The following is a 27,033-nucleotide window of genomic DNA, read 5'->3' as shown; positions in this document are numbered from 1 at the left end:
TGTATAGATACAGAATAGCAAAGCCCCGAGAGTGCGTTAAAGGGCCGCAATTTGGCCAAGTTTGATTAACTGTGAGTGAAGTCCTTCCGCACAGGCTCCGAAAACCTTGCATGCCCGAGCAATAGGCAACTTTAAATCCACCCCAAGCATATTGTAAATTACAGAAATGTTATACGTCCTCGACAATCATATTTTAAATATAAATTAAATCACATGGAGAAACATACATTAAATCATCTGGCGAAACATGCCTGGATGAGTGCAGCTCCAACAACACTCAAGAAGCTCGATACCATCCTGGACAAAGCAGCCCACTTGATTAGCACTCTATCCACCACCCTAAACATTCACTCCCTTCACCACCGGCGCACAGTGGCTGCAGTGTGTTCCATCCACAGGATGCACTGCAGCAACTCGCCAAGGCTTCTTCGACAGCACCTCCCAATCCCCGACCTCTACCACCTAGAAGGACAAGAGCAGCAGGCACATGGGAACACCACCACCTGCACGATCCCCTCCAAGTCACACACCATCCCGACTTGGAAATATATCGCCGTTCCTTCATTGTCGCTGGGTCAAAATCCTGGAACTCCCTTCCTAACAGCACTGTGGGAGAACCTTCACCACACGGACTGCAGCGGTTCAAGAAGGCGACTCACCACCACCTTCTCAAGGGCAATTAGGGATGGGTAATAAATGCTGGCCTTGCCAGCGACGCCCACATCCCATGACCGAATAATAAAAAAAACATTAAATTATCTGAACAGTTCAGCCATCAACCAAACCAGTTTTTCCAACGATAGATTTATGTTGCATGAAAAGGAAAGTCTGGATTTCTTTTACAGTAACATCACGCAGGCAAACTAAAGCAAGGCACTGCAGAGCTCCATGATAGTCAAACCACAGGCATAAATCCAGTAATTTTCTCAAAAGATAAACCGTGGATGTATTCTCCTCACATATTCAATTAATAAAACACATTTGAGGTTGATGATAATGATGAAGAGAGGTACATGGGATAACACAGCTGATACTATACTAAATAAAAGCAGCACATTAGTATCTGTTGCTGGGGCAAGTGTGGTTTCCAAAGTCTATGCAGAAGAGTTTTACTGATGGTTAACGATAACCTAGAGCACCTCAGTCAAATTGTACCTTTTTAACACACTCCCAAGGCTCTGCTATTCTGTATCTGATCTATAAATGTTCAGTTTGACACTACAGCAGCTGGTGAAAGATCCATCACATTGGTGCAAAGCCGCACACCTCCAGCTTGCAAATTTAAAATATTGTATGGCGCAACGGTGTGAGCTGTGATCTACATTTCACAGCAATAACATTAATTCTCAGCCGCTAATTACCGAGAACACGTTGTACATTGTACGGCAGTGCATAAAGGCGCTGAGTACTGAATACGGTTTAAGCAGTGCCTTTGTAAATGACGCCTATGGTAATGGCAGATGGTTAGCGCCATTTGCTCGATATAGGATAAAGGCGGCTGTCCGGGATAAGCAGGAACGGTGTAAATGGTGGGGCAAATAATTAAGTGGTTCCATTTGTTAAACCAATTCACACATTATTTGCTAGGATTGCTCTTACAAAGAGCCGGCACCGGCTCGATGGGCCGAATGGCCTCATTCTGTGCTGTAACCATTCTATTAAACGATGGTTAGAGGAATCCCAAATATCAAGAAGAATTTCTCTGGGTAAATTGTGCAATCATTTTGCCCTCTCCGTAAAACAACCGAGGACAGACATTCAGTGCTTAAAGGGAACTTTAGCGTGCAAGAAACGGTGTGTAGCAACCTCAACGTTAATCCACTGGTCGGAAAATATAGACGGTACAGACACCAATCCTATGGCGACCAACTCCATCAACCCATTGGGGCTTATGCCGTCAGGGAAGCGTGTTGCTTTACATCCTGCTCCACCAAAAGAGGCAAACGCATTTCTGCAAATAGGATCATCGAGAAATCCTACATATGGAAAAGTCTATTTATCTACAAATTACGTCGGGATCAGCAGTCAGCACTCCTTGTACTTCCCAAACTTAAGACACCCTTCAAAGTAACCAGCTCTCCTGAAATTAAACGTAGCCAAGCTAGCCTTAGGGCCATTGCACATCTGGCTTCTTTATAGCAACCCCTCCAACCTCACAAGTTGCTGTTCTGATCTGCTGGCAGATGAACAAAATAGGCAGACAGCGTCTATGCGACTCCCAAACTGCAACGCTACCCTGTACAGCGGACACGAGAGATTGGGTCACTGCTGCAGGTTTTACCTTCCTGCTGCTGCGGAGAGGGATATAGAGAAAAAAAGCTCCTTTTCGGTGAAAGGTCCTCAGATAAGAAGCTGGTGTAACTGACTGCACGCCAGACAGCTGGGCTCCAGTGTCAGTCAGTGCTGGGACTGTAACCTCAAACCACAACAGTCTCCAGAAACTATTTTGCCCTTGCACTTCAGGACCACGTCAACATTATTTTGAAAAACGATATTTTTCCTCTGAGCACGGAGTGTTCTTTCTAAAAATAAATAAATATGCATGCTTTCGATTACCTGTGACATCCACAACAATATTTTTCTGGTAAAATGCTAATTCAGATTATAATCATGTAGAATGAAAGAGAACCACAGAACAACACAGTTTCTAAAATGTAGCCTTCTTCTGCCGAGGTCCCTTTGGTACCATCTACTCAGTGGCGATATGGCTGGGATTTCAAAGGTAAAGTGAAAGAAACTGGTTAGTTTTTTTTTGGATCGAATAATACTTGAGGGTAGTAATTACTGCTGGTGATGTCATTTTACACATGCTTAACACCCTCCGACCAAACTCTTACCTCCCCTATTTTAACCTTTTTATTTTAAACATTGATCTCATTGCCGTTTGTGGGAGCCTGCTGTGTGCAAGTTGGCTGCCGCATTTCCTACATTACAGCAGTGACCACACGTCAAAAGGAATTCAATGGCCGTAAAGTGCTTTGGGACGTCCTGAGGTTGTGAAAGGTGCTATATAAATGCAAGCTCTTTCTTAAACAATTGCTATCCTTTGGAATCTAATTTTCTAATTAATAAGTTTGCTGAAAGTTCAGTCACTTAACATTCAGTTTGTGCTACAAGAAGTAGTGTCATAAAAAGATGCACTTCCGCAACGAAGGGTGCAAAACATATTATCCACATTTTTTTTTAAAAACTTGCGATCTCGGAAAGATATCAAAGACCAACTTGAGCATGGCAGGTTACATGTTTTTAAACTTGGGTTCACTCCAAGTTCACTGCCTGATGCAATTACATTCGAGAGTTAAGCGTGCAAGGGGCTGAGCCTGCAGTAGCACAAAACACAATCGGCAACAGGACAAATGTACAGCAGGAGCAGGGCAACCCAGCATCACCCCTATTAGTTTATTTAAAATAGGCAACCAAAGCGTCTCCTTCCCTGCAAACTCCGCATTTATATAACAAGGTCAATGACATCATCGGACAAGATTAAGCCTCAAAAGGACAGTCAGTCAATCAGCTACCTGACACTGTGCAACAGTAATGAGCTGCCCGAAGTAGTCAGATGCCACTGAGGAGGTACCAAGATAACAGGTCAGAATTTGCTGTAGCGGGTCATCTGACGGCGTCTGCCGTTGGTTAGACTTTTTTCTGCAGCCTTCGGCTCAAAAGATTTTTGCTCACAAAGTTGCTGAATGTCCATGCTGATAACAGCGCAGCGAGGGAAACAGGACATCTGGGACCTAAGTGAACACACGAACAACGACGGACAGAAAAAGGACCCTCTGGTCCATTCAGCCTGCCCCACAAAATTGTGATACCATGTGTATTACAATATATACGCACCCCATCTCACCCAAAACCGTGTGGTCTCCTGGGAGAGGCGAAAACCCAGATTAAAAACCCAGGCCAATTTGGGGGGAAAAATCTGGGCAACCAACAGTGTATCTCTTAAACCAATGAGAATGAAGGATTGGGAAATAAACAGCGGAAGGACTGAGAAGGAGGGTGAATTAAGGGGGTGAATTCAACGTCAAATCAGGTACAGAAAGAGAAATAAAGAGATGGAAAGAAAGTTTGGATTGAGAGAGGGCAAGAGAGTGAGAAAAAAAGAGACAGAAAGGAAAACTAAGAAAAAAAATTAAATTTAAAATTTGACATTTTTAAAATCTCCCCAAAAAATTCAAAACCTGAAGGAATGAGACTCCACTCTTCTAATAGTTAATTTTCGGTGGCGGAGAGGTTGATTGGCAGTCATTAACACTTATCACATTGTTAAAAGGGTACTTACGAAGACTTGCGTTTCTGTGGCCAGTTTAATGGGCTAATACAGTAAGTTCCTAAATAAACGGGTAGTCTGAGAGAGAGATGCTGTTTTCGCAAAGTTAGCGGCAACTCGGACAGCAACTTTTGCTCGCTTAAAGTTACTGTACCATTGACCCATAAATAATGGCGAGCGCCATTACCATTGCCGTTATTTTGACAGCAAATACTGGCTCAGTGTTCACAACAGCTCCCCGAGAAAAAAAAGCAGTGGAAATGTCCAGCAAATTATGAACTCTGCTGATCAGCTAAAGTCTGCTGATCAGACTTTAGCTGATCAGCAGAGTTCATAATTTCAAAAATTGCTAAATTGCAGTCAGCACACAGAGTTAATCTGAGTTGACTTGTAACACATAAAAGAGCAAAGGAGAGCTCTCGTCACCCTGCACACAGTCTGCCAGCTGTAGAAGGCCACTCTTTCAAGCCTCCAATTTATTTCTGTCACGACGCTATTGTCACCTTATTTGCTTTCATCACAACACCGTGCTTAAGTTCAAAGCAAAAATCATTCACGATCTACTCGACGCTCTCTAACTGCTCTTACTCACCCTGCTCACCAACTAAACTGGGGAGTGTCACAGTATAACCGAAGAAATCACTGGAGCTCTATACACAGCTGCTGAATTCAACTTAGCTTCAATTCAAAATCGCTGCTTCATGGACAGAATCAAGGATCTTCAGCATTGTAACAAAGACTCCAACAGGAGTAAGCCTTGTAAGGATGCACTTTAAAAAAAAACAGCTTATACTTCTTTACACACACACACACACACCTTTAACCAGCAGTACTGGGCACGTTACTAATTTTCATTGGATATCTAGAAGGAGTCAAGAGCAGTAAGCAGTCCTGGTCATTACCAGGAATGAACTTTGCACACTGACCCAGATGCAAAAGGAAGCTATAAACACACCAAAGTAAACTGCAGGAAACATACTCACACTGGTCATGTTATCACTGCCGTTGAATGCTCAGCCCCACACCTTTACTTGCTGCATTTCAGAATCAATTCTGGCACAACCTTGCGAGTGCAGTCGAGGGTCTAATTACTGCATTTGCCGTACATAAAAGTCAGATTATCTGAATTTTGTGTACAGATATGACATACCCTCTTGTATAGTAAGTAATATGAACTCCAGAACTCTGATTGGCACAGAATTGATCTGAGATCTGGTTCCAAACAAACGAATGGAGGAGGCTGGGCTCCACTTGACAATCTCATAACCGACCTTGTCCGCTACGCAAATTCCAAAAAACAAAAGATAATGAAAATTTTAAAATAAACTCTCTCTCTCTACTTGCAAACACAATGTCCTAAAAGTTGGTTTGTACCGGCACAAACTGGGCACCGGGAACGATTCCTATGCTGGAACGTGGAGGCCCAAGGCACACCCGATATTGGGTCTCATTTACACGAGGCCAGCGAGTTGCACAAACTGGTGGAGTGTTCCCGGGCAGCTCTTTGGCGAAAAGGATTTCAATTTCTGGCCGATGCCCGCCGGCAGAGGCCCCCGGGTATGTCTTGGGAGGGGGAGAGGGGGAGGGAAGTGATTGGGAGGGAGGGGCCCAGCAGCTGGGAGAGGGATGGAGCTGAGCAGAGGCTGGCAACCTCTACCTCCCAGCTCCACTCTCAGGTTAGGTACCTCTTTTAAAAAAAAAACTTATCTTTTTTGTGGTGGCGTCCAGCCATACCTTAAAGGCCTGCTGGTTAGGCCGCATGTCGACCACGATTTCCTGAATGGTGCGGGCCCAGTGCCAGGCGTGTTCAGGCCAGTCCAATTTTACAAAGGGGGTCCTCAGACAGGCGTTAGGCCCCCTATTTGCACATGCAAAGGGCCCAACAACTGTTTCAGGCGCGAGCCCTGGACGCCTCCGTTTTTACCTTCACCAATATGGCGGGCAGCGCACATCTGGCGCGTAATGAGCGCGCACGCTTCACCCGCCATATTGGCTGTTTAGGGGCTTGAAAAATGGGCACGGCACCATCGAATTTGTAGGCCAGTGTCTCCATAGTTTCTTTTTAACATTTATTCCACTGGTAGTCGCATGGTGAACAATGGGAAAATGAGGCAACTATGGCAGGGTATAGGCAGTGGTCATTTTTTTTTCTATCTACAGGCTCATGAAACTATCCCACAGTTTAAATGGGGATAGTTCCACAACTAGCAGGAAAATGCAAATTGCAACAGAAGCTTCTACATTTAAAGCAGCATAATACGTTCAAATGATACCTACAAACTCTAGCTTCTCTCACCCAATATTGGACATCACCTAAACCACTCAGCGCCCCTCCGCCCCCCCCCCAAAAAAATGCGGTGCCGTCTGAAAATCAGTTATTCCCTACAAAATCCCAGTTAAATGGGATACGTGTGTCCGACAGTCTTGTTACCCTCGAACCAATCTGTTAACTAAATTCAAAACAACTCCAACATCGCAACAAGTCCTTAGTTTTTGGAAATACAATTTATGATTTGCAAGAATTAGTCAACAGGTCCTTACCATAAGTTCCGAGTAAGTTGGTCTGTCTTTGGAATTTTTCTTTAGGCTGTAAAAAAAAATACAGAACGCCGCGTTAGTGAAATGCTGTGTGTAAACTCTATTCATTATAGGATGGGATTGGATTCTTACTGGTCAATTGGGTATCAAATCCTGAATAAATTCAAAGTCAGCACTAAAGTCAGCATGCTTAAGTCAGAGCTTGAAGAGCAGACATCAGTTTTAGGCAGGGGATCTGGATAAGGATGCTACTGACCTCTTCTCTTCATTAACACTTCCAGGTCGGTGACCGGCAGGAGCAAAGACCAGTAGTGTCAGTGCATAAAGCATGTATTCCCGCAACTAATCTCCCAGAGAAAAAATGACCATCTCAAGAACAAATGGAAGCATCTCTCAACACACTGCCAACAGAACAATAACTGAACTATGAACAGTGTTGCTTTAAACAGCTTCAAGCCTTCAAATGCCAACTTCAACTCAAAGGCAGAATAATTCAAACCCATTTAAAGTGTTTTTCTTTTTAAGCTTGCACTTTACCAGAGGCATACTTGTTTGCAAAAACAACTTTTTAAAATCCCACAGGAAAATACAAAGAAAATATCTTCAGATTAAGATGAATGGAACTGCACTGCAGAAACTATTCTCAAAGTTACTAAGGAAACAGACCCCATGCAAAAGAAGACAAAAAAAGTTAGTTTGGATGATCGAAGATAATAAACCTCATCAAAGAGAGAAGGAAGTTTAAAATGAGAAGAGAAAGAGATGAAGAAATTAGACCGAGATATAAGGGAGCACAGTAGACCAGAAGTTATTAAGATAAAGAACATAAGAGAGATAGCAGATGGCCAGAGGTGTTTGCAGAGTACAAAAGAACTTAGAGACAGATAATGACATCATAAAGAATAAAAAGTCCAGTCTTGACTGAAAACGAAGCCATTATAAAAAATGCAAAATCTTGTACGTGGACATCGACTCCCCGTCTTCCACTGCATGGGCTTTACAGATGAGGACCCTCACCCATCAAAGCAGAAGCTGAAGGTACAAACAAGAAGCTGAAAGCACACAATGCATCAGTTATTGATAATAACCGAGGCAAGCTGATAAAAAGGGCAGGAAATACAATAATCAGAGTTCACCCAGGTGGATTTTTGGTGAGCAAGACGCAGCCGCCACGAGTATGCTCAGGCTTCAAAAAAGGCTCGCCTCCAGCGCTTTGAGCTGGGGCAAAATGGAGGCATGGCTGGATCCCAACTAAACCAATGAGATTACCAATGCCAACTCCCGCCAACAAATCAGAAAATTGGTTAAAGATGGTTTGGTTATCCGCAAGCCCGTGACTGTACACTCGCGTGCTTGATGCAGGAAGAACGTCCTCGCACGCAGGAATGGCCGACACATGGGCGTCAGTAAGAGAAAGGCCAATGCTTGAACGCCTGAGAAACTATCCTGGCCGAGGAGAATGAGAATCCTGAGGTGTCTACTTCGCAGATACAGGGAGTCGAAGAAGATTGATTGACACATGTACCACAGCCTGTATCTGAAGGTGAAGGGTAATGTGTTCAAGGATAAGCATGTCTTGATGGAGCACATTCACAAGCTGAAGGCAGACAAGGCTCGCAAGAAGCTTTTGGCTGACCAGGCACAGTAGCATAGTGGTTATGTTACTGGACTAGTAAACCAGAGCCTAGACTAATAATCTGGAGATAAAAGTTCAAATCCTATCACGGCAGCTGAGGAATTTAAATTCAATTAATTAAAAAAAAAATTTAAATCTGGAATAAAAAGCTAGCATCAGTAATGGTGACCATGAAACTACTGGATTGTCATAAAAACCTATCTGGTTATACTAATCTCATTCAGGGAAGGAAACCTGCCATCATTACCCGGTCTGGCCTATATGTGACTCCAGACCCACAGCAATGTGGTTGATTCTTAATTGCCCTCTGAAATGGTCTAGCAAGCCACTCAGTTGCAAGAAGGCGACTCGCCACCATCTTCTGAAGGGCAATAAATGCTGGTCTTGCCAGCGAAATCCACAACCCATGAATGAATTTTTAAAAATCCAGAACCAAGGGAGCTCGCAAGTGCCATGAGGAGCCAAGAAGGAAGAGATCATTAAGACTCTGTCCAAGGAAGAAGAGTCTAAAAAAAAACTGATCCCCTTGTACAGACTTGCAAACTAATTAAAAATTGGTCATTGTACCAAAAAAAAGAACATATGGAATAAGAGAAGTGGCCAGATGAATGGCAAAACTCAAATGTTTGTACTATTACCAAAGAAGGTAGATACAGAAACAAATACAAACCATAGCAACCATTCCACGTTCAAGCGAGGCGCTGCTGGAAGTCATCAAACACAGAACTACATACTACATAGAGGGAGTTTCCAGTGCCTTCCAGGCAAGGCAACTCTGGGTCTTGGAGGAAGCATGGTTATTTCCCCGCAGGACTGCAGTGTATGAGGTCATGAAGCACTCGAACTTGATGGAGGGGAGGGGGTAAAGTAAAGAGAATAACTACTCCAACATATCCTGTTGCCACCACTGACAACATTCACGAGCTAGATCAGTCAGGTCCGCTGTCGATAGGGGTCAACGGTGAGGACATAAAGGGAAAGATACAGGCAAACATAAAGCAATTCAGTTGTGAGACAGCCAGAGATCTTTTAGCAGGAGATTTTCCACATGACCGTGAATATCACATATCCTCTATAAACTAAAATAAGGACCAATACTGAAAATGACACAAAATATGACTTTCAGTTGAGCACAATGACCATAACTTTATCATGCATTTGAACAAAATTATTTTTAATCTAAGTTACATGACCTTTGATTCAATACGCCTGGGTCATTCACCATTTCAGGCAGGAAACAATCCAATCTCATTTCCTGTCCAGCTTTGGGAAAACAATCAATAGTGACATACATTACAAGGCTGCCGGGTGTAATGGGATGAGGGGAGAGGGGTTACAATATCACAAATCATTTCCTTTCCTGCACCAGTCAGGGAATTCTGTGCCAATATTCAAGGATGCACACACAACAGACATCCTGTACCGCTTTCTAGCTGTACCTCTCCAACAAACCGTGTTTTAATCCAAACTCGGTTCCTGGCGCACATTCACGAGAAATAGTCACTGGCTTCTGTGAATCACAGCAACCACGATTACTTCAGTCACATCCGGCTTTCAAAAGACAAGAACGGGAATAGTGCCTGTGGCTACAGTAACTGCAGTAGTTCCCTATTATTTGGTGAATGTTCGCTCAGGACCAGGAGAACAGTGACGTCAGTGAGTTTCTAGATTGAATCTAATCTGACCCATTGACACCGTGACATCTTATGTTGTCGGTCAAATTTGCGCGGTCAAATTTTGACCGACAACATAATTAATTGGCTATAAAGCGCTTTGGGATATCCGGAGGTCGTGAAGGCCACTATACAAATGCAAGTTCTTTCTATTCTTTCTTATATTCAATGCAAGTTAGGGGGAGTGAGGCAGAGGGAAAAATGAGAAAAGGAAAAAAAGAGAGAGAAAAAAAAAGATCGTGGGAGTTTAGTTTTCTGACTTGCTCCTATAGAACTGAAGAGTGTACTTTGACAGTCAGAAAGTAAATTTCTAAATAACTGAGACACCAGCACTAGGGGAAAAAAATACAAATGAAATATTTTACTTTGAGCCCTTAAATAAAGATTCTGAGCCAACGGTGTTACTTGGGACGAGTTTTGTTTCTATCACTGAGGGAGACGTTGATGAAGTGCTCTGGACATTGCAACTGGGGTCAATCAACCTAGACTAGTCACTGAAGACACAAGAGTGGGGAACATTCTCCCTGCCTCTGTTATACTAATCACTCCTTCAGCAGGTAGAACCAATCCAACATGGGGAGTAAAGGGGGCAGAAAACATTGTTTATAATCATGGTGAACAATGAAGAAAATGAGGAAGTCTTTGAAGAGTGAGGAGCAAAGAACAAATAAATAAGGTATTTGCATCTTAAAAAAGAAATACTTCAAACCCACAATGGGAGGTACAAAAATATGTATTTATAATGTAAATAACTAAGAATAAGAGAGCAGGAAAAATTAAATGTGCTTACATCTCAAGCAAGTTTTATAAAATGTATAAATGTAAATAGTATCCCAAATATGATGTGTTTCTTTCAATATTAGTAATATTAGTGACCTTGGACATTTTTTTTTTCAGTAAATTTGCCAACTGCAGCAATGTTTTTATTGCAGCAACTGGACCATTTTAAACAGCAGAAACTCACAAGTAAATAACAAAGGACAAGATGGGGTAATTTTAACCTAATCAACCCGGCAGGTATCTGACGGGATCGGATCAGCTGCCCGTTTTACACACCGCTTGATTTTACTTTCCATTGACTGTCAGTTTTCCGCCATGCGGTTAGGTTAAAATGACTCCTGATTATCTTTAGATGGAAGAACGAAGTTTTTGTAAAGTGGCAGGTGTAATATTACAAATTATTATATTTTGATGAGACCTGTATCTTTCAGTATCCATAAGCTGTGCAATGCTTTTACCTCATCAGTCATGTGATACATTACTTCAGGAATTTTGCTGCATCAATGAGGAGCTATATCAGTGAGGGGTAAATTTAGACTGCAGCCAGACCACAGTAAATCCCACACTACCCATGAACAATGGGAGACAGTGTTTAGATCTGCAGCAGTTGAGTGGTTTTGACATGGACCTTTTTATTCACTACGGGAGTCATGATGGAGCTAGGATACAGATCAGCCATGATCTCAATGAATGGCGGATCAGGCTCGAGGGGCTGAATGGCCTACTCCTGTTCCTATGTTTCTATGATGTGCAAAGCAATAGAAATTGTTTCCAATAGCAAAGGCCCACTACATCTGGCCAAGACTCTGGCTGTGCAACATCATACAGATACTGTCACATAACCTGAAATAACACAAGACACAAAGCCATACTCTGCAATGGATAATCCATTTAGGCAGGTATTTCAAAACCAAGGTACTTAAATCACACAGGCAATATTCACTTCCAACCGTCACTTTAAGTTGAATGGAAAACAGCTTTTAAAATTCACAGCTCTTTAGTAACTGGACGGTCATGTCTAAATTACTGCAATTGCAAGTATTTCTCTTTTCAATTGTGTAAAACAAACACTTCCCCCTCTCCATTTCTCTCAGAATACAATCTTCCTCCACCTAAAGAGAACATACATATATAATGGAACAAATTATAACTTGTGCATCATGGCACAACAACATACAAATCGGTACACACTGTGGGAAGGCCACGTAGGATGAGATCATAGAATCATAGAAAGTTAAGGGGCAGAAGGAGGCCCATCGTGTCCGTGCCAGCTTAAAAAGATCTATCCAGTTTAATCCCACTTTCCAGCACTTGGTCCGTGGCCTTGTAGGTCACAGCACTTCAGGTGCACATCCAAGTACTTTTTAAAATGAGTTGAGGATTTCTGCCTCTACCACCCTTTCAAGCAGCGAGTTCCAGACCCCCACCACCCTCTGGATGAAAAAAATTCTCCTTAGCTCCCCTCTAATCCTTCTACCAATTACTTTAAATCAATGCCCCCTGGTCGCTGACCTCTCTGCTAAGGGTAATAGGTCCTCCCTATCCAATCTATCTAGGCTCCTCATAATTTTATATATCTCAATTAAATCTCTCCTCAGCCTCCTTTGTTCTTTTCTAATTGCTAAAACTCTCCAGCCCTGGCAACATCCTCGTAAATCTCCCCAGTACCCTCTCTAACACAATCACATCTTGCCTGTAATGTGGTGACCAGGTCGGTACGCAGTACTCAAGCTGTGAACTAACCAATGTTTTATACAGTTCTAGCATAACCTCCCTGCTCTTATATTCTATGCTTCGGCTAATAAAGGAAAGTATCCTGTATGCCTTTTTAACCACCTTATCTACCTGTCCTGCTACCTTCAGGGATCTGTGGACATGCACTCCAAGGTCCCTTTGTTCCTCGACACCTCTCAGTATCCTCCCATTTATTGTGTACTCCCTTGTCTTGTTCGCCCTCCCCAAATGCATTACCTCACACTTCTCTGGATTGATTTCTATTTGCTACTTTTCTGCCCACCTGACCATTCCATTGATGTCTTCCTGCAGATTACGGCTTGCCTCCTCACTATCAACCACACGGCCAATTTTTGTGTCGCCTGCAAACTTCTTGATCGAGCCCCCTACATTCAAGTCCAAATCATTAATATATACCACAAAAAGCAAGGGACCTAGTACTGAGCCTTGCAGAACCCCACTGGAAACAGCCTTCCAGTCACAAAAACATCTGTCAACCATTACCCTTTGCTTCCTGCCACCGAGCCCATTTTGGATCCAACTAGCCACTTTCCCTTGAACCCCATGGGCTTTTACTTTTTTGACCAGTCTCTTGTGGGACCTTATCAAAAACCTTGCTAAAATCCACGTCCATTACATCAAACGCTTTATCCTCATCGACCCTCCTTGTTACCTCCTCAAAAAATTCAATCAATTTAGTGAGACACTACCTTCCCTTAATAAATCCATGCTGACTGTCCTTGATTAGCCCGTGCCTTTCAAAATGATGATTTATGCTGTTCCCTCAGAATTGATTCTAATAATTTGCCCACCACCGAGGTTAGGCTGATTGTCCTATAATTACGCGGTCTATCTTTTTCTCCCTTTTTAAACAACGTTAGCAGTCCTCCAATCCTCCAGCACCACACCTGTATCCAGTGAGGATTGGAAAATGATGGCCAGAACCTCTGCTATTTCCTCCCTTGCTTCTCAACAGCCTGGGATACGTTTCATCCAGGCCTGGTGATTTATCCACTTTCAAAAGATGCTAAACCCTTTAATACTTCCTCTCTCACTATGTTTATCCCATCCAATATTTCACACTCCTCCTTCTGCTTAACGACAATCTCTGCATCATCCCTCCCTTTTGTGAAGACAGACGCAAAGTATTCATTAAGAATCATACCCACATCTTCCGCCTCCACACATAGGTTACCTTTTTGGCCCTGCTCTTTCCTTAGTTATCCTCTTGCTCTTTATGTATTTATAAAATATTTTTAGGTTTTCCTTAATTTTACTTGCCAGCATTTTTTCATGCCCTCTCTTTGCTTTCCTAATTTCCTTTTCAATTCTACCCCTGCACTTTCTATACTCCTTTAGGCTTTCTGCAGTATTGAGATGCATGAAGATGGTCAGAAGAGATGTAATATATGTAAAAGCTGTAATAAATTCAGTAGCTATCAATCAACTCAGTGCATTTAAAAAACGATCTACCTTATGCTAAAAACTGTTGTGGTTTTTTCAATCCTCAAGCACCCTAGTTGCCTGGAGATAGGTTTGAATAATTTATGAAGTTATTTTGTTCGATTCTCTGAAATGTTCTTGATTGTATCTTTTTTACAATCTTGTGATTTTTTTTTCCATCCAACTACGAAAACACCCAATAAATTCTAAATGAATTAAGATAAGGGCATCGTTTTATGGGAACACTTGAAATCCATTCTAAACAGTTGCATATTCCTTCCCAAGCAGGAAGGGCTATTTGTGAGTACAAGATGCTATCAACATACAGCATGAGCCCCGTCTCAGTAATTTAGGACAGAAATGGCTCCAGTTTTTTACCCATCAAATGTCTCCCTTCTCCTGACAGCACTGTCTCCTTGCTGGGATAGTCCCAGTCAACCTACATTATCTAGCCTGTGACCATTATTCACGTGACCCTCGACGGCGAGTGTTAGCAGAACATCACAGCCAAGCCTGATTCCACTCCCAACCGCCAATCACACTAGTCACTCGATAGTGGGAAGAATGGGGACCTCAGCTGGTCTTCCTTTCCTTAACCCAGGGGCTTCTGAAGCCAAATGTAGTGCCCTGGTAGAGATCAGCAAACTCCGACACAGACCTGGGATTGAATATGGGACCTGCCTGCTCTCTGTGGCTCAGCTACTCCATGAGCCTCGACAAACCCCATCTCAGAACATAGGAACAGGAGAAGGCTGTTCAGCCCCTTAAGTCTATTCTACCATTCAATTAGATTATGGCTAATCTGTATCTTAACTCCATCTACCCGCCTTGGTTCCGTAACCCTCAATACCCCTGCCTAATAAATGTATACTCTTGCCTAACAAAAATGAGTTAAATCTATCACAAAATCTTTTCTTTTAAGTGGGGAAGGCAGTTCTACTCTTTTGTACAGAGATAGCAGTACATAATGCATACAATTTGCTCAGATATGTTGCATTTTGTAAACTTTACACTAAAGCCAAGGTCGAATTCTGCAGCCAACAGGAATATATACTCAGTGTGTACTTATTTCTACATTTGCACCCGATAATACGTCTTGATCAAGGTTCAGTCCAAGCTGTCTTCTGATGTAAGCGCTGTCAAATTTGGTTCAGAGTTCGTCAAGCAGCTATTCAATTTGTGTTGACGCAGGTTTTGGACACGGGGTCCTCGTTGTGGTTTTGGACACGGGGTCCTCGTTGTGGTTTTGGACACGGGGTCCTCGTTGTGGTTGCCTCCTCACAAAATTTGGCTTGAAGCAGCTTAAAAGGTGCCTCCTTCACAGCATGGAAGAGGTGTGCTTCAGGACTAGAGGTATGATCAACAGCTAAACGTTTGGGAATATTAGCACTCTGTAACACCATAGCAATTGGATAGTAAGCAATTCCTTTCCCACTAAAAGGCCAAGTATAGTCATAAACAGAGAATGTCAGAATGCAAGCTCTCTTCAAAATAATAAATAAACCTAGACCCTAATACCCTTTAGGTATTCTGCAGTCTTCAACATACTGAGTTACACATATTGGTGTTCAGTCATGCCCTGTCTACATCTGCACTTAAAGCCACTGGTCATAGCTTGTACATGTAGAGATTTAGATGCTGTACACTTTCATATCTCTTAGTGCCCACCTGTTCTGTTTAAAACACTGGCATTCCATCAAGATTTTATGTTCAGAATGGTTCTGACACAGCTGTCCACAAGCAAAATGCTTTACTGGCTCAGGCCCGTTTGCGTTTTGACATTTCTATGGAAAATGAGCAGCGTGGGGACTTTATTTTCAGAACCTAATTTTCCAGTGTAAGGTGGAGGGACTGTTTGCTTTGGATTGGGTCCATTGGGAATAGTTTAGGTTCACAGTATTCTGAATGTGTTTTGTAGAAAACGGTCTCAGCAGATCAAACGAGCAACTTGCAGCACTGGAAAAACTTGGTCCTTATAACCTTATTGTTTTTTTTTTTAAAAAGTCAAAACCCATTTTACAACGCAAGTTGAATGGAGTTCTTCACTGAGAGTACAGACCGCACTTAGCCGTGTGTGATTAAACTGTGCGGCTGAACTTTTCGGTTGTGAGTAGGGGTTTCAGAGCACTGGGCTTTGAAACTGTGATAACACCTTTAAATAACATTACATTTTTTGTTTAATTTTTTATTCAAGAGCATAAATCTCAAATCTATGTCTTTGCAGTCAGTGCAGCTTAAATATGGTTTATATAAGAATGCTAGGCACCATCTCATTTTGGCAGTCTGAAAACTAACAAATCATAATTTTTCATTTAGCCTGTAAATAGAAGTATTTAACTCTTTTGTTCCCAAGGATTTGAATGAATTTCCCTGTTGGTTAGTTGGGAGTTGATTAATAGTATGGGACCAACGTCATTAGAGGTCAAAAGAACATAAGAAATAGGAGCAGGAGTTGGCCATACGGCCCCTTGAGCCTGCTCTGCCATTCAATAAGATCATGGCTGATCTTCTATTTTGTACTACTAAGTAGACTTGTGCAGCTGTTTAACTGGTACAACTATTTTTGTTTAGTACAGTTTGAATCATTTAACAAAAAGTCAACACAATTTCACACACTCGAAATGCATAAATCAGACTACATTTGAAAATGGTGGGAAAAAAAATCCATACAAGTTTTAATATTCTCTAAAGATTCAAATGTGGAATCGAGCAGGATATTTTCTGTTATTTACATTGCTCAATCCCCATTCAGCTTAGAATTGCAAGGGGCTTTATACTTACACAATGAATGAAAAGGCAAGGTTGTCAGTTATATCTATGCTACCTACAGCACCGTAGCTGGCTTGGGTGCAGTTCCAATATTCTGATGCACTGGACTTCCTTGCAGAACAATGTATGCAACCTGCAGAATGGAACCTGGCATTCCTACCCCGCTCAAGGTTCCTTCCAGTTGAAGGGTTCGATGTCAGCCAAACCCAACTAAATAGAATAAGCGCTTTGCCTAAACCTCAAGAACACTTTTAATCCATTCACTGCCAAAATCAGAGACACCACTCCAGTTCTCAGAAGACGCCAGTTGGTGTGAACATTGATCTGTAGCAAGTGGCATCATGAAGGAGCATAACAGAGCGAGTATATGCCAGTAAATGCCCCTGCATGGTGGTGAAAGATGCAGCGGGTTGCATATAGAGCGCCACTTAAAGCCTTCCATTTTGAGTTTGCTACTTCATTACAGCCATCAAGAGAAGTTCATTTTGTATTCACGTTAGGCATTTTGGCTGCATTTTAAAGTTTCTTTGTTTGTTTTCCCTCTTTAGGTTGGCAGATAGCAATTTCAAATTTATCCTCAGACTGTTCATGTTCAGAACAGAAATAAAATAAAGCAGGGAAGAAGAAACTGTCACTCGGCCCATCAAGCCCATTCCTTCCATAGGCCATAAACAACCTACTCTTGTAATTATGACCAACTCATTTTATCCCTGTTCCTTGCTGTGAGGATATTGCACCAATTAAACAACTGCACAAGTCTACTTAGTAAATTCGAAAAAAAACATTTTTCAAAAGGGAGTCTATCAAAGATTTTGTCACTATTGTTGGGAGGGGAAATGGCCAGACATGAACTACAATACTAGCAACCACTCTTTGGACCTCAATTCAAAGGATGGAGGTAAACAGCTCTGGAATCTCTACATGGATCTAACTTCAAGTTACTCGTGGGATACCAGAACGCAACACTTAACACGTTCATCTGAAATTCCTCTCTCCTATTCCCACACAAATGTAAGGAATCTTACAACACCAGGTTATAGTCCAACAGTTTTATTTGAAAATCACAAGCTTTCGGAGATTATCTCCTTCGTCAGGTGAGTGAGTGAAAGATAACTTTTTTTTCCCGTGGCAGGGTTGTGTGGTGTCGTGGACGCTGTTCTCCTGAAAGCTGGGTAATTTGCTGCGAACGATGGTCTGTTTGAGGTTGGGTGGCTGTTTGAGGGCGAGTAGTGGAGGTGTGGGGATGGCCTTAGCGAGGTGTTCGTCGTCATCGATGACATGTTGAAGGCTGCGGAGAACATGGCGTAGTTTCTCTGCTCCGGGGAAGTACTGGACGATGAAGAGTACTCTGTTGGTTGCGTCCCGTGTTTGTCTTCTGAGGAGGTCTATGCGATTCTTCGCTGTGGCCCGTCGGAACAGCGTCCACGACACCACACAACCCTGCCACTGCAACCTCTGCAAGACATGCCAGATCATCGACAAAGATACCACCATCACACAAGGTACATGGTTCATACTCCTGTGACTCGGCCAACGTTGTCTACCTCATACGTTGCAGGAAAGGATGCCCCGGAGCATGGTACATCGGCGAGACCATGCAGACACTGTGACAACGGATGAACGGACACCGCGCAACAATCGCCAGACAGGAGGGTTCCCTCCCAGTCGGGGAACACTTTAGCAGTCAAGGACATTCAGCCACCGATCTTCGGGTAAGCGTTCTCCAAGGCGGTCTTCGAGACACACGACAACGCAAAATTGTCGAGCAGAAATTGATAGCCAAGTTCCGCACCCATGAGAACGGCCTCAACCGGGATCCTGGGTTCATGTCACGCTACACGTAACCCCACCAGCAGGGAAAAAAAAGTTATCTGTTTTTAATACAACTGGACATTCCCTCTCTCTCTGCCTTTCGGGTCTCTTTCTCTCTGTGGCTTTGTAATCTGACCCATTGTGTATTCAGTATACTGGGATGTACTGTTTTCCGTGGCTAACATGTCTGAACACACAACGACACCTTTGATTGGTGTGATCGTGTCGCAGCCTAATATAAGATATGCGATTTGAGAACCTTTCACTCACTCACCTGACGAAGGAGATAATCTCCGAAAGCTTGTGATTTTCAAATAAAACTGTTGGACTATAACCTGGTGTTGTAAGATTCCTTACATTTGTCCACCCCAGTCCATCACCGGCATCTCCACATCATTCCCACACAGGCATTAACCCATCGTGTTCATTAATTGCCTCTGCGAAAATAGCAGAGAGTGGAATTTGAGACGAACACAAGTATGTGCACACTAGTTTCCCACAGTTTAAATTCAAGGTTGTAAGAATTATTTAAGATGGATCTAGAGTGCAGTGACACAGTAAATTCAGCCCAACAACAGATTAATATCCTCCTCTTCACAAATATTGCTCTCAGGAGAATGCTGGTCCTTCTTCATTGTGGCTGTTTTGTCCAAAAGTTGCTGCAGTTCCTCAGTGGAAAGTAGGAAGGGATTTCTCGGAATCTACTGCTGTGAAGCAGCAGTTCATTCTTTCCAATACTGACTACAAACAGAAATTCCACTGCTAATACATCTATTAAAAACTGCATCTCAGATCAAACGGGAAGCCGTTTTTAAATTAATTTCTCACATTTTACAGTAACGTTCATTTCCACGGCCATTTGCAAATCTGAACAGTATCAAGGACCACATTCAAACCGGTCACCCCTCCTAATACCTCCTTCTTTGGCTCAACATTTAGTTTTAACTTGCGCCTCTCTGAAGCGCCTTGGAATGTTTATTTTGCTACGTAAAAGGTGCTGTATCAAAGCAAGTTGTTGTTGGGAAACTAATTGAGCTGAAATATTTGTACAATTCCACTCAGCCGTTCTCGGTGCAGTGTCCTGGTATTTCCTGTGAACCACTTGCTGGTCTGTAACCACTTCAAGTTTTGAAAATGTATTTTGAAAAAAAATGACATTTGAAACAAAAAAAAAAATGGGGAGTTAATTTATACGGGAAATGATATAGCAATTCTTAAGAGATAAGTCATGCAGGGATCTGTGTAATTTCTAAAAAAGAGAGACGGACTTCCTGCAATTTCTGACATTAATAAAACCGAAAAAGTTACTAAATTATATTTTGACCTTTCTGTTTAACTGGCAGTATAATTAGATGCAGGCAATCTTTAAGGAAGGGCTAATATTTTCCGCAGCCAGTTTAAAAGGCCACACTTGAAGCTGCTATTTTCAGCTTTGTTCCAGAGATCAACTTGTCAAAATAGGCAACTTGAATTTAATGAATACATTAAAACCCATACCTCAAATACATAAAATACATCACCGGTTAATTCTTCACCAGTCCCACACTGGCCTTTTTCAAATATACATTTATATGCAAAGAAAAGGGAGCTCTTTACAGCAAAACCTACTAAAAAGTTGAGGGGGAGAGAGAGAGAAAAAGAGGGCGACGATGAGGGAGGGCGCGAGCGGAGGACCACGAGAGAGAGAGAGCGCGCGCGGAGGACCACGAGAGAGAGAGAGCGCGCGCGGAGGACCACGAGAGAGAGAGAGCGCGAGCGGAGGACACGAGAGAGAGAGCGCGCGCGTGAGCGGAGGACCACGAGAGAGAGAGCGCGAGCGGAGGACACGAGAGAGAGAGCGCGCGCGTGAGCGGAGGACACGAGAGAGAGAGAGAGCGCGAGTGGAGGACCACGAGAGAGAGAGCGCGCGCGTGAGCGGAGGACACGAGAGAGAGAGAGAGAGCGCGAGCGGAGGACCACGAGAGAGAGAGCGCGAGCGTGAGCGGAGGACACGAGCGAGAGAGAGAGCGCGAGCGTGAGCGGAGGACACGAGCGAGAGAGAGCGCGAGCGTGAGCGGAGGACACGAGCGAGAGAGAGCGCGAGCGTGAGCGGAGGACACGAGCGAGAGAGAGCGCGAGCGTGAGCGGAGGACACGAGCGAGAGAGAGCGCGAGCGTGAGCGGAGGACACGAGCGAGAGAGAGCGCGAGCGTGAGCGGAGGACACGAGCGAGAGAGAGCGCGAGCGTGAGCGGAGGACACGAGCGAGAGAGAGCGCGAGCGTGAGCGGAGGACACGAGCGAGAGAGAGCGCGAGCGTGAGCGGAGGACACGAGCGAGAGAGAGCGCGAGCGTGAGCGGAGGACACGAGCGAGAGAGAGCGCGAGCGTGAGCGGAGGACACGAGCGAGAGAGAGCGCGAGCGTGAGCGGAGGACACGAGCGAGAGAGTGCGCGAGCGTGAGCGGAGGACACGAGAGAGAGAGAGCGCGAGCGTGAGCGGAGGACACGAGAGAGAGAGAGAGAGAGCGCGAGCGTGAGCGGAGGACACGAGAGAGAGCGCGAGCGTGAGCGGAGGACACGAGAGAGAGAGAGCGCGAGCGTGAGCGGAGGACACGAGAGAGAGAGAGCGCGAGCGTGAGCGGAGGACACGAGAGAGGGAGAGAGAGAGCGCGAGCGTGAGCGGAGGACACGAGAGAGAGAGAGAGCGCGAGCGTGAGCGGAGGACACGAGAGAGAGAGAGAGAGCGCGAGCGTGAGCGGAGGACACGAGAGAGAGAGAGAGAGCGCGAGCGTGAGCGGAGGACACGAGAGAGAGAGAGCGCGAGCGTGAGCGGAGGACACGAGCGAGAGAGAGCGCGAGCGTGAGCGGAGGACACGAGCGAGAGAGAGCGCGAGCGTGAGCGGAGGACACGAGCGAGAGAGAGCGCGAGCGTGAGCGGAGGACACGAGCGAGAGAGAGCGCGAGCGTGAGCGGAGGACACGAGCGAGAGAGAGCGCGAGCGTGAGCGGAGGACACGAGCGAGAGAGAGCGCGAGCGTGAGCGGAGGACACGAGCGAGAGAGAGCGCGAGCGTGAGCGGAGGACACGAGCGAGAGAGAGCGCGAGCGTGAGCGGAGGACACGAGCGAGAGAGAGCGCGAGCGTGAGCGGAGGACACGAGCGAGAGAGAGCGCGAGCGTGAGCGGAGGACACGAGCGAGAGAGAGCGCGAGCGTGAGCGGAGGACACGAGCGAGAGAGAGCGCGAGCGTGAGCGGAGGACACGAGCGAGAGAGAGCGCGAGCGTGAGCGGAGGACACGAGCGAGAGAGAGCGCGAGCGTGAGCGGAGGACACGAGCGAGAGAGAGCGCGAGCGTGAGCGGAGGACACGAGCGAGAGAGAGCGCGAGCGTGAGCGGAGGACACGAGCGAGAGAGAGCGCGAGCGTGAGCGGAGGACACGAGAGAGAGAGAGAGAGCGCGAGCGTGAGCGGAGGACACGAGAGAGAGAGAGAGAGCGCGAGCGTGAGCGGAGGACACGAGCGAGAGAGAGCGCGAGCGTGAGCGGAGGACACGAGCGAGAGAGAGCGCGAGCGTGAGCGGAGGACACGAGCGAGAGAGAGCGCGAGCGTGAGCGGAGGACACGAGCGAGAGAGAGCGCGAGCGTGAGCGGAGGACACGAGCGAGAGAGAGCGCGAGCGTGAGCGGAGGACACGAGCGAGAGAGAGCGCGAGCGTGAGCGGAGGACACGAGCGAGAGAGAGCGCGAGCGTGAGCGGAGGACACGAGCGAGAGAGAGCGCGAGCGTGAGCGGAGGACACGAGCGAGAGAGAGCGCGAGCGTGAGCGGAGGACACGAGCGAGAGAGAGCGCGAGCGTGAGCGGAGGACACGAGCGAGAGAGAGCGCGAGCGTGAGCGGAGGACACGAGCGAGAGAGTGCGCGAGCGTGAGCGGAGGACACGAGAGAGAGAGAGCGCGAGCGTGAGCGGAGGACACGAGAGAGAGAGAGAGAGAGCGCGAGCGTGAGCGGAGGACACGAGAGAGAGCGCGAGCGTGAGCGGAGGACACGAGAGAGAGAGAGCGCGAGCGTGAGCGGAGGACACGAGAGAGAGAGAGCGCGAGCGTGAGCGGAGGACACGAGAGAGAGAGAGAGAGAGCGCGAGCGTGAGCGGAGGACACGAGAGAGAGAGAGAGCGCGAGCGTGAGCGGAGGACACGAGAGAGAGAGAGAGAGCGCGAGCGTGAGCGGAGGACACGAGAGAGAGAGAGAGAGCGCGAGCGTGAGCGGAGGACACGAGAGAGAGAGAGCGCGAGCGTGAGCGGAGGACACGAGCGAGAGAGAGCGCGAGCGTGAGCGGAGGACACGAGCGAGAGAGAGCGCGAGCGTGAGCGGAGGACACGAGCGAGAGAGAGCGCGAGCGTGAGCGGAGGACACGAGCGAGAGAGAGCGCGAGCGTGAGCGGAGGACACGAGCGAGAGAGAGCGCGAGCGTGAGCGGAGGACACGAGCGAGAGAGAGCGCGAGCGTGAGCGGAGGACACGAGCGAGAGAGAGCGCGAGCGTGAGCGGAGGACACGAGCGAGAGAGAGCGCGAGCGTGAGCGGAGGACACGAGCGAGAGAGAGCGCGAGCGTGAGCGGAGGACACGAGCGAGAGAGAGCGCGAGCGTGAGCGGAGGACACGAGCGAGAGAGAGCGCGAGCGTGAGCGGAGGACACGAGCGAGAGAGAGCGCGAGCGTGAGCGGAGGACACGAGCGAGAGAGAGCGCGAGCGTGAGCGGAGGACACGAGCGAGAGAGAGCGCGAGCGTGAGCGGAGGACACGAGAGAGAGAGAGAGAGCGCGAGCGTGAGCGGAGGACACGAGAGAGAGAGAGAGAGCGCGAGCGTGAGCGGAGGACACGAGCGAGAGAGAGCGCGAGCGTGAGCGGAGGACACGAGCGAGAGAGAGCGCGAGCGTGAGCGGAGGACACGAGCGAGAGAGAGCGCGAGCGTGAGCGGAGGACACGAGCGAGAGAGAGCGCGAGCGTGAGCGGAGGACACGAGCGAGAGAGAGCGCGAGCGTGAGCGGAGGACACGAGCGAGAGAGAGCGCGAGCGTGAGCGGAGGACACGAGCGAGAGAGAGCGCGAGCGTGAGCGGAGGACACGAGAGAGAGAGAGCGCGAGCGTGAGCGGAGGACACGAGAGAGAGAGAGCGCGAGCGTGAGCGGAGGACACGAGAGAGAGAGAGCGCGAGCGTGAGCGGAGGACACGAGCGAGAGAGAGCGCGAGCGTGAGCGGAGGACACGAGAGAGAGAGCGCGAGCGTGAGCGGAGGACACGAGAGAGAGAGAGCGCGAGCGTGAGCGGAGGACACGAGAGAGAGAGCGCGAGCGTGAGCGGAGGACACGAGAGAGAGAGAGAGAGAGAGAGAGCGCGAGCGTGAGCGGAGGACACGAGCGAGAGAGAGCGCGAGCGTGAGCGGAGGACACGAGCGAGAGAGTGCGCGAGCGTGAGCGGAGGACACGAGAGAGAGAGAGAGCGCGAGCGTGAGCGGAGGACACGAGAGAGAGAGAGAGCGCGAGCGTGAGCGGAGGACACGAGAGAGAGCGCGAGCGTGAGCGGAGGACACGAGAGAGAGAGAGCGCGAGCGTGAGCGGAGGACACGAGAGAGAGAGAGCGCGAGCGTGAGCGGAGGACACGAGAGAGAGAGAGAGAGCGCGAGCGTGAGCGGAGGACACGAGAGAGAGAGAGAGAGCGCGAGCGTGAGCGGAGGACACGAGAGAGAGAGAGAGAGCGCGAGCGTGAGCGGAGGACACGAGAGAGAGAGAGAGAGCGCGAGCGTGAGCGGAGGACACGAGCGAGAGAGAGCGCGAGCGTGAGCGGAGGACACGAGCGAGAGAGAGCGCGAGCGTGAGCGGAGGACACGAGCGAGAGAGAGCGCGAGCGTGAGCGGAGGACACGAGCGAGAGAGAGCGCGAGCGTGAGCGGAGGACACGAGCGAGAGAGAGCGCGAGCGTGAGCGGAGGACACGAGCGAGAGAGAGCGCGAGCGTGAGCGGAGGACACGAGCGAGAGAGAGCGCGAGCGTGAGCGGAGGACACGAGCGAGAGAGAGCGCGAGCGTGAGCGGAGGACACGAGCGAGAGAGAGCGCGAGCGTGAGCGGAGGACACGAGAGAGAGAGAGAGAGAGAGAGAGCGCGAGCGTGAGCGGAGGACACGAGCGAGAGAGAGCGCGAGCGTGAGCAGAGGACACGAGAGAGAGAGAGCGCGAGCGGAGGACCACGAGAGAGAGAGAGAGAGCGCGAGCGTGAGCGGAGGACACGAGCGAGAGAGCGCGAGCGGAGGACACGAGAGAGAGAGAGAGCGCGCGCGTGAGCGGAGGACACGAGAGAGAGAGAGCGCGAGCGTGAGCAGAGGACACGAGCGAGAGAGAGCGCGAGCGTGAGCAGAGGACACGAGAGAGAGAGCGAGCGTGAGCGGAGGACCACGAGAGAGAGAGAGAGCGCGAGCGTGAGCGGAGGACACGAGCGAGAGAGCGCGAGCGGAGGACACGAGCGAGAGAGAGAGAGAGCGCGCGCGCGAGCGGAGGACACGAGCGAGAGAGCGCGAGCGGAGGACCACGAGAGAGCGCGAGCGGAGGACCACGAGAGAGCGCGAGCGGAGGACAACGAGAGCGCGAGCGGAGGACAACGAGAGCGCGAGCGAGCGGGCGCGCGTGCTAGTGGAGGACAACGAGAGCGCGCGCGGAGGACCACGAGAGAGAGCGCGAGCGGAGGACAACGAGAGAGAGCGCGAGCGAGCGGGCGCGCGTGCTAGTGGAGGACAACGAGAGCGCGCGCGGAGGACAACGAGAGCGCGCGCGGAGGACAACGAGAGCGCGCGCGGAGGACAACGAGAGCGCGCGCGGAGGACAACGAGAGCGCGCGCGGAGGACAACGAGAGCGCGCGCGGAGGACAACGAGAGCGCGCGCGGAGGACAACGAGAGCGCGCGCGGAGGACAACGAGAGCGCGCGCGGAGGACAACGAGAGCGCGCGCGGAGGACAACGAGAGCGCGCGCGGAGGACAACGAGAGCGCGCGCGGAGGACAACGAGAGCGCGAGAGCGAGCGCGCGCAGGGAGAGGGAGAGAGAAAAAGAGGACAAAAAGAAATAGGAGAGAGCGCGCGGGGACGGGGGAAGAGGGTACCCTGTTCTATCATTTTTTGATCCAAAGTGGATGACCTCACATTTGTCGACATTGAATTCCATTTACCACAGTTTTGCCCATTCACCTAATCTATCAATATCACTTTGTAATTTGATGTTTCCATCTACACTGCTTACAATGCTACCAACGTTTGTGTCATTGGCAAACTTCGATAGGAGACTTTCTATGCCTTCATCTAAGTCGTTAATAAATATTGTGAATAATTGAGGCCCCAAGACAGATCCCTGCGGGACTCCACTAGTCACATCCTGCCAATGTGAGTACCTTCCCATTATCCCTACTCTCTGTCGCCTTTCGCTCAGTCAATTTCCTAACCAAGTCCGTACTTTTCCCTCGATTCCATGGGCTTCTATCTTAGCTAACAGTCTCTTATGTGGGACCTTATCAAATGCCTTCTGGAAGTCCATATAAATAACATCCATTGACATTCCCCTGTCCATTACTTTAGTCATCTCTTCAAAAAATTCAATCAGGTTTGTCAGGCACGACCGACCTTTCACAAATCCATGCTGGCTCTCCCTGATTAACTGAAAATTCTCGAGGTGTTCAGTCAGATGGAGTATAATGTGGGGAAATGTGGGGTTATTCACTTTGGTAGGAAGAATAGAAAAACAGGATATTTTTTAAAATGGTGAGAAACTGTTAAATGTTGGTGTCCAAAGACACTTGGGTGTCCTGGTACAAGAAACACAAAAAGTTAGCATGCAGGTACAGCAGGCGATTAGGAAGGCAAATGGCATGTTGGCCTTTATTGCAAGGGGGTTGGAGTACACGAATAAGGAAGTCTCACTACAATTGTACAAGGCTTTGGTGAGACCTCACCTGGAGTACTGCGTAAAGGTTTGGTCTCCTTATACTTGACTTAGAGGGGGTGCAGCAGAGGTTCATTAGATTAATTCCTGGGATGAGAGGGTTGTCCTATGAGGAGAGGTTGAATGGGCCTATACTCTCTGGAGTTTAGAAGAACGAGAGGTGATGGCATTGAAACAAATAAGATTCTGAGCGGGCTTGACAGGGTAGATGCTGAGAGGTTGTTTCCCCTGGCTAGAGAGGGCATTGATGCAGGATAAGGGGTCGGCCATTTAAGACTGAGATGAGGTGGAATTTCTTCACTCAGAGGGATGCTGATACTCAGAGGGATGCTGATACTCAGAGGGATGCTGATACTCAGAGGGATGCTGATACTCAGAGGGATGCTGATACTCAGCACCCCATTGAATGTTGAGTTGTTGAGTATATTCAA

General features: G+C 47.5%; 1 protein-coding gene and 1 pseudogene across 1 annotated transcript in view; one reads left to right on the top strand and one right to left on the bottom strand.

Annotated features, from left to right (window-relative positions):
• Positions 1–27,033, bottom strand: part of map2k6 (mitogen-activated protein kinase kinase 6) — a 118,567-nt gene that overhangs the window by 13,879 nt on the left and 77,655 nt on the right. Inside the window, exon 11 of the mRNA XM_068004030.1 lies at positions 6,815–6,860. Coding sequence (XP_067860131.1) covers positions 6,815–6,860 — 46 coding nt within the window. The remainder of the gene's footprint in view (positions 1–6,814; positions 6,861–27,033) is intronic.
• LOC137341367 (large ribosomal subunit protein eL19-like) lies at positions 7,983–8,995 on the top strand (annotated as a pseudogene).

Source organism: Heptranchias perlo, chromosome 23 (genome assembly GCF_035084215.1).
Source record: "Heptranchias perlo isolate sHepPer1 chromosome 23, sHepPer1.hap1, whole genome shotgun sequence".
Classification (NCBI taxonomy): domain Eukaryota; kingdom Metazoa; phylum Chordata; class Chondrichthyes; order Hexanchiformes; family Hexanchidae; genus Heptranchias; species Heptranchias perlo.
Note: the sequence above shows the minus strand (reverse complement) of the source record. Positions and strands in the feature narration are given on the sequence as shown.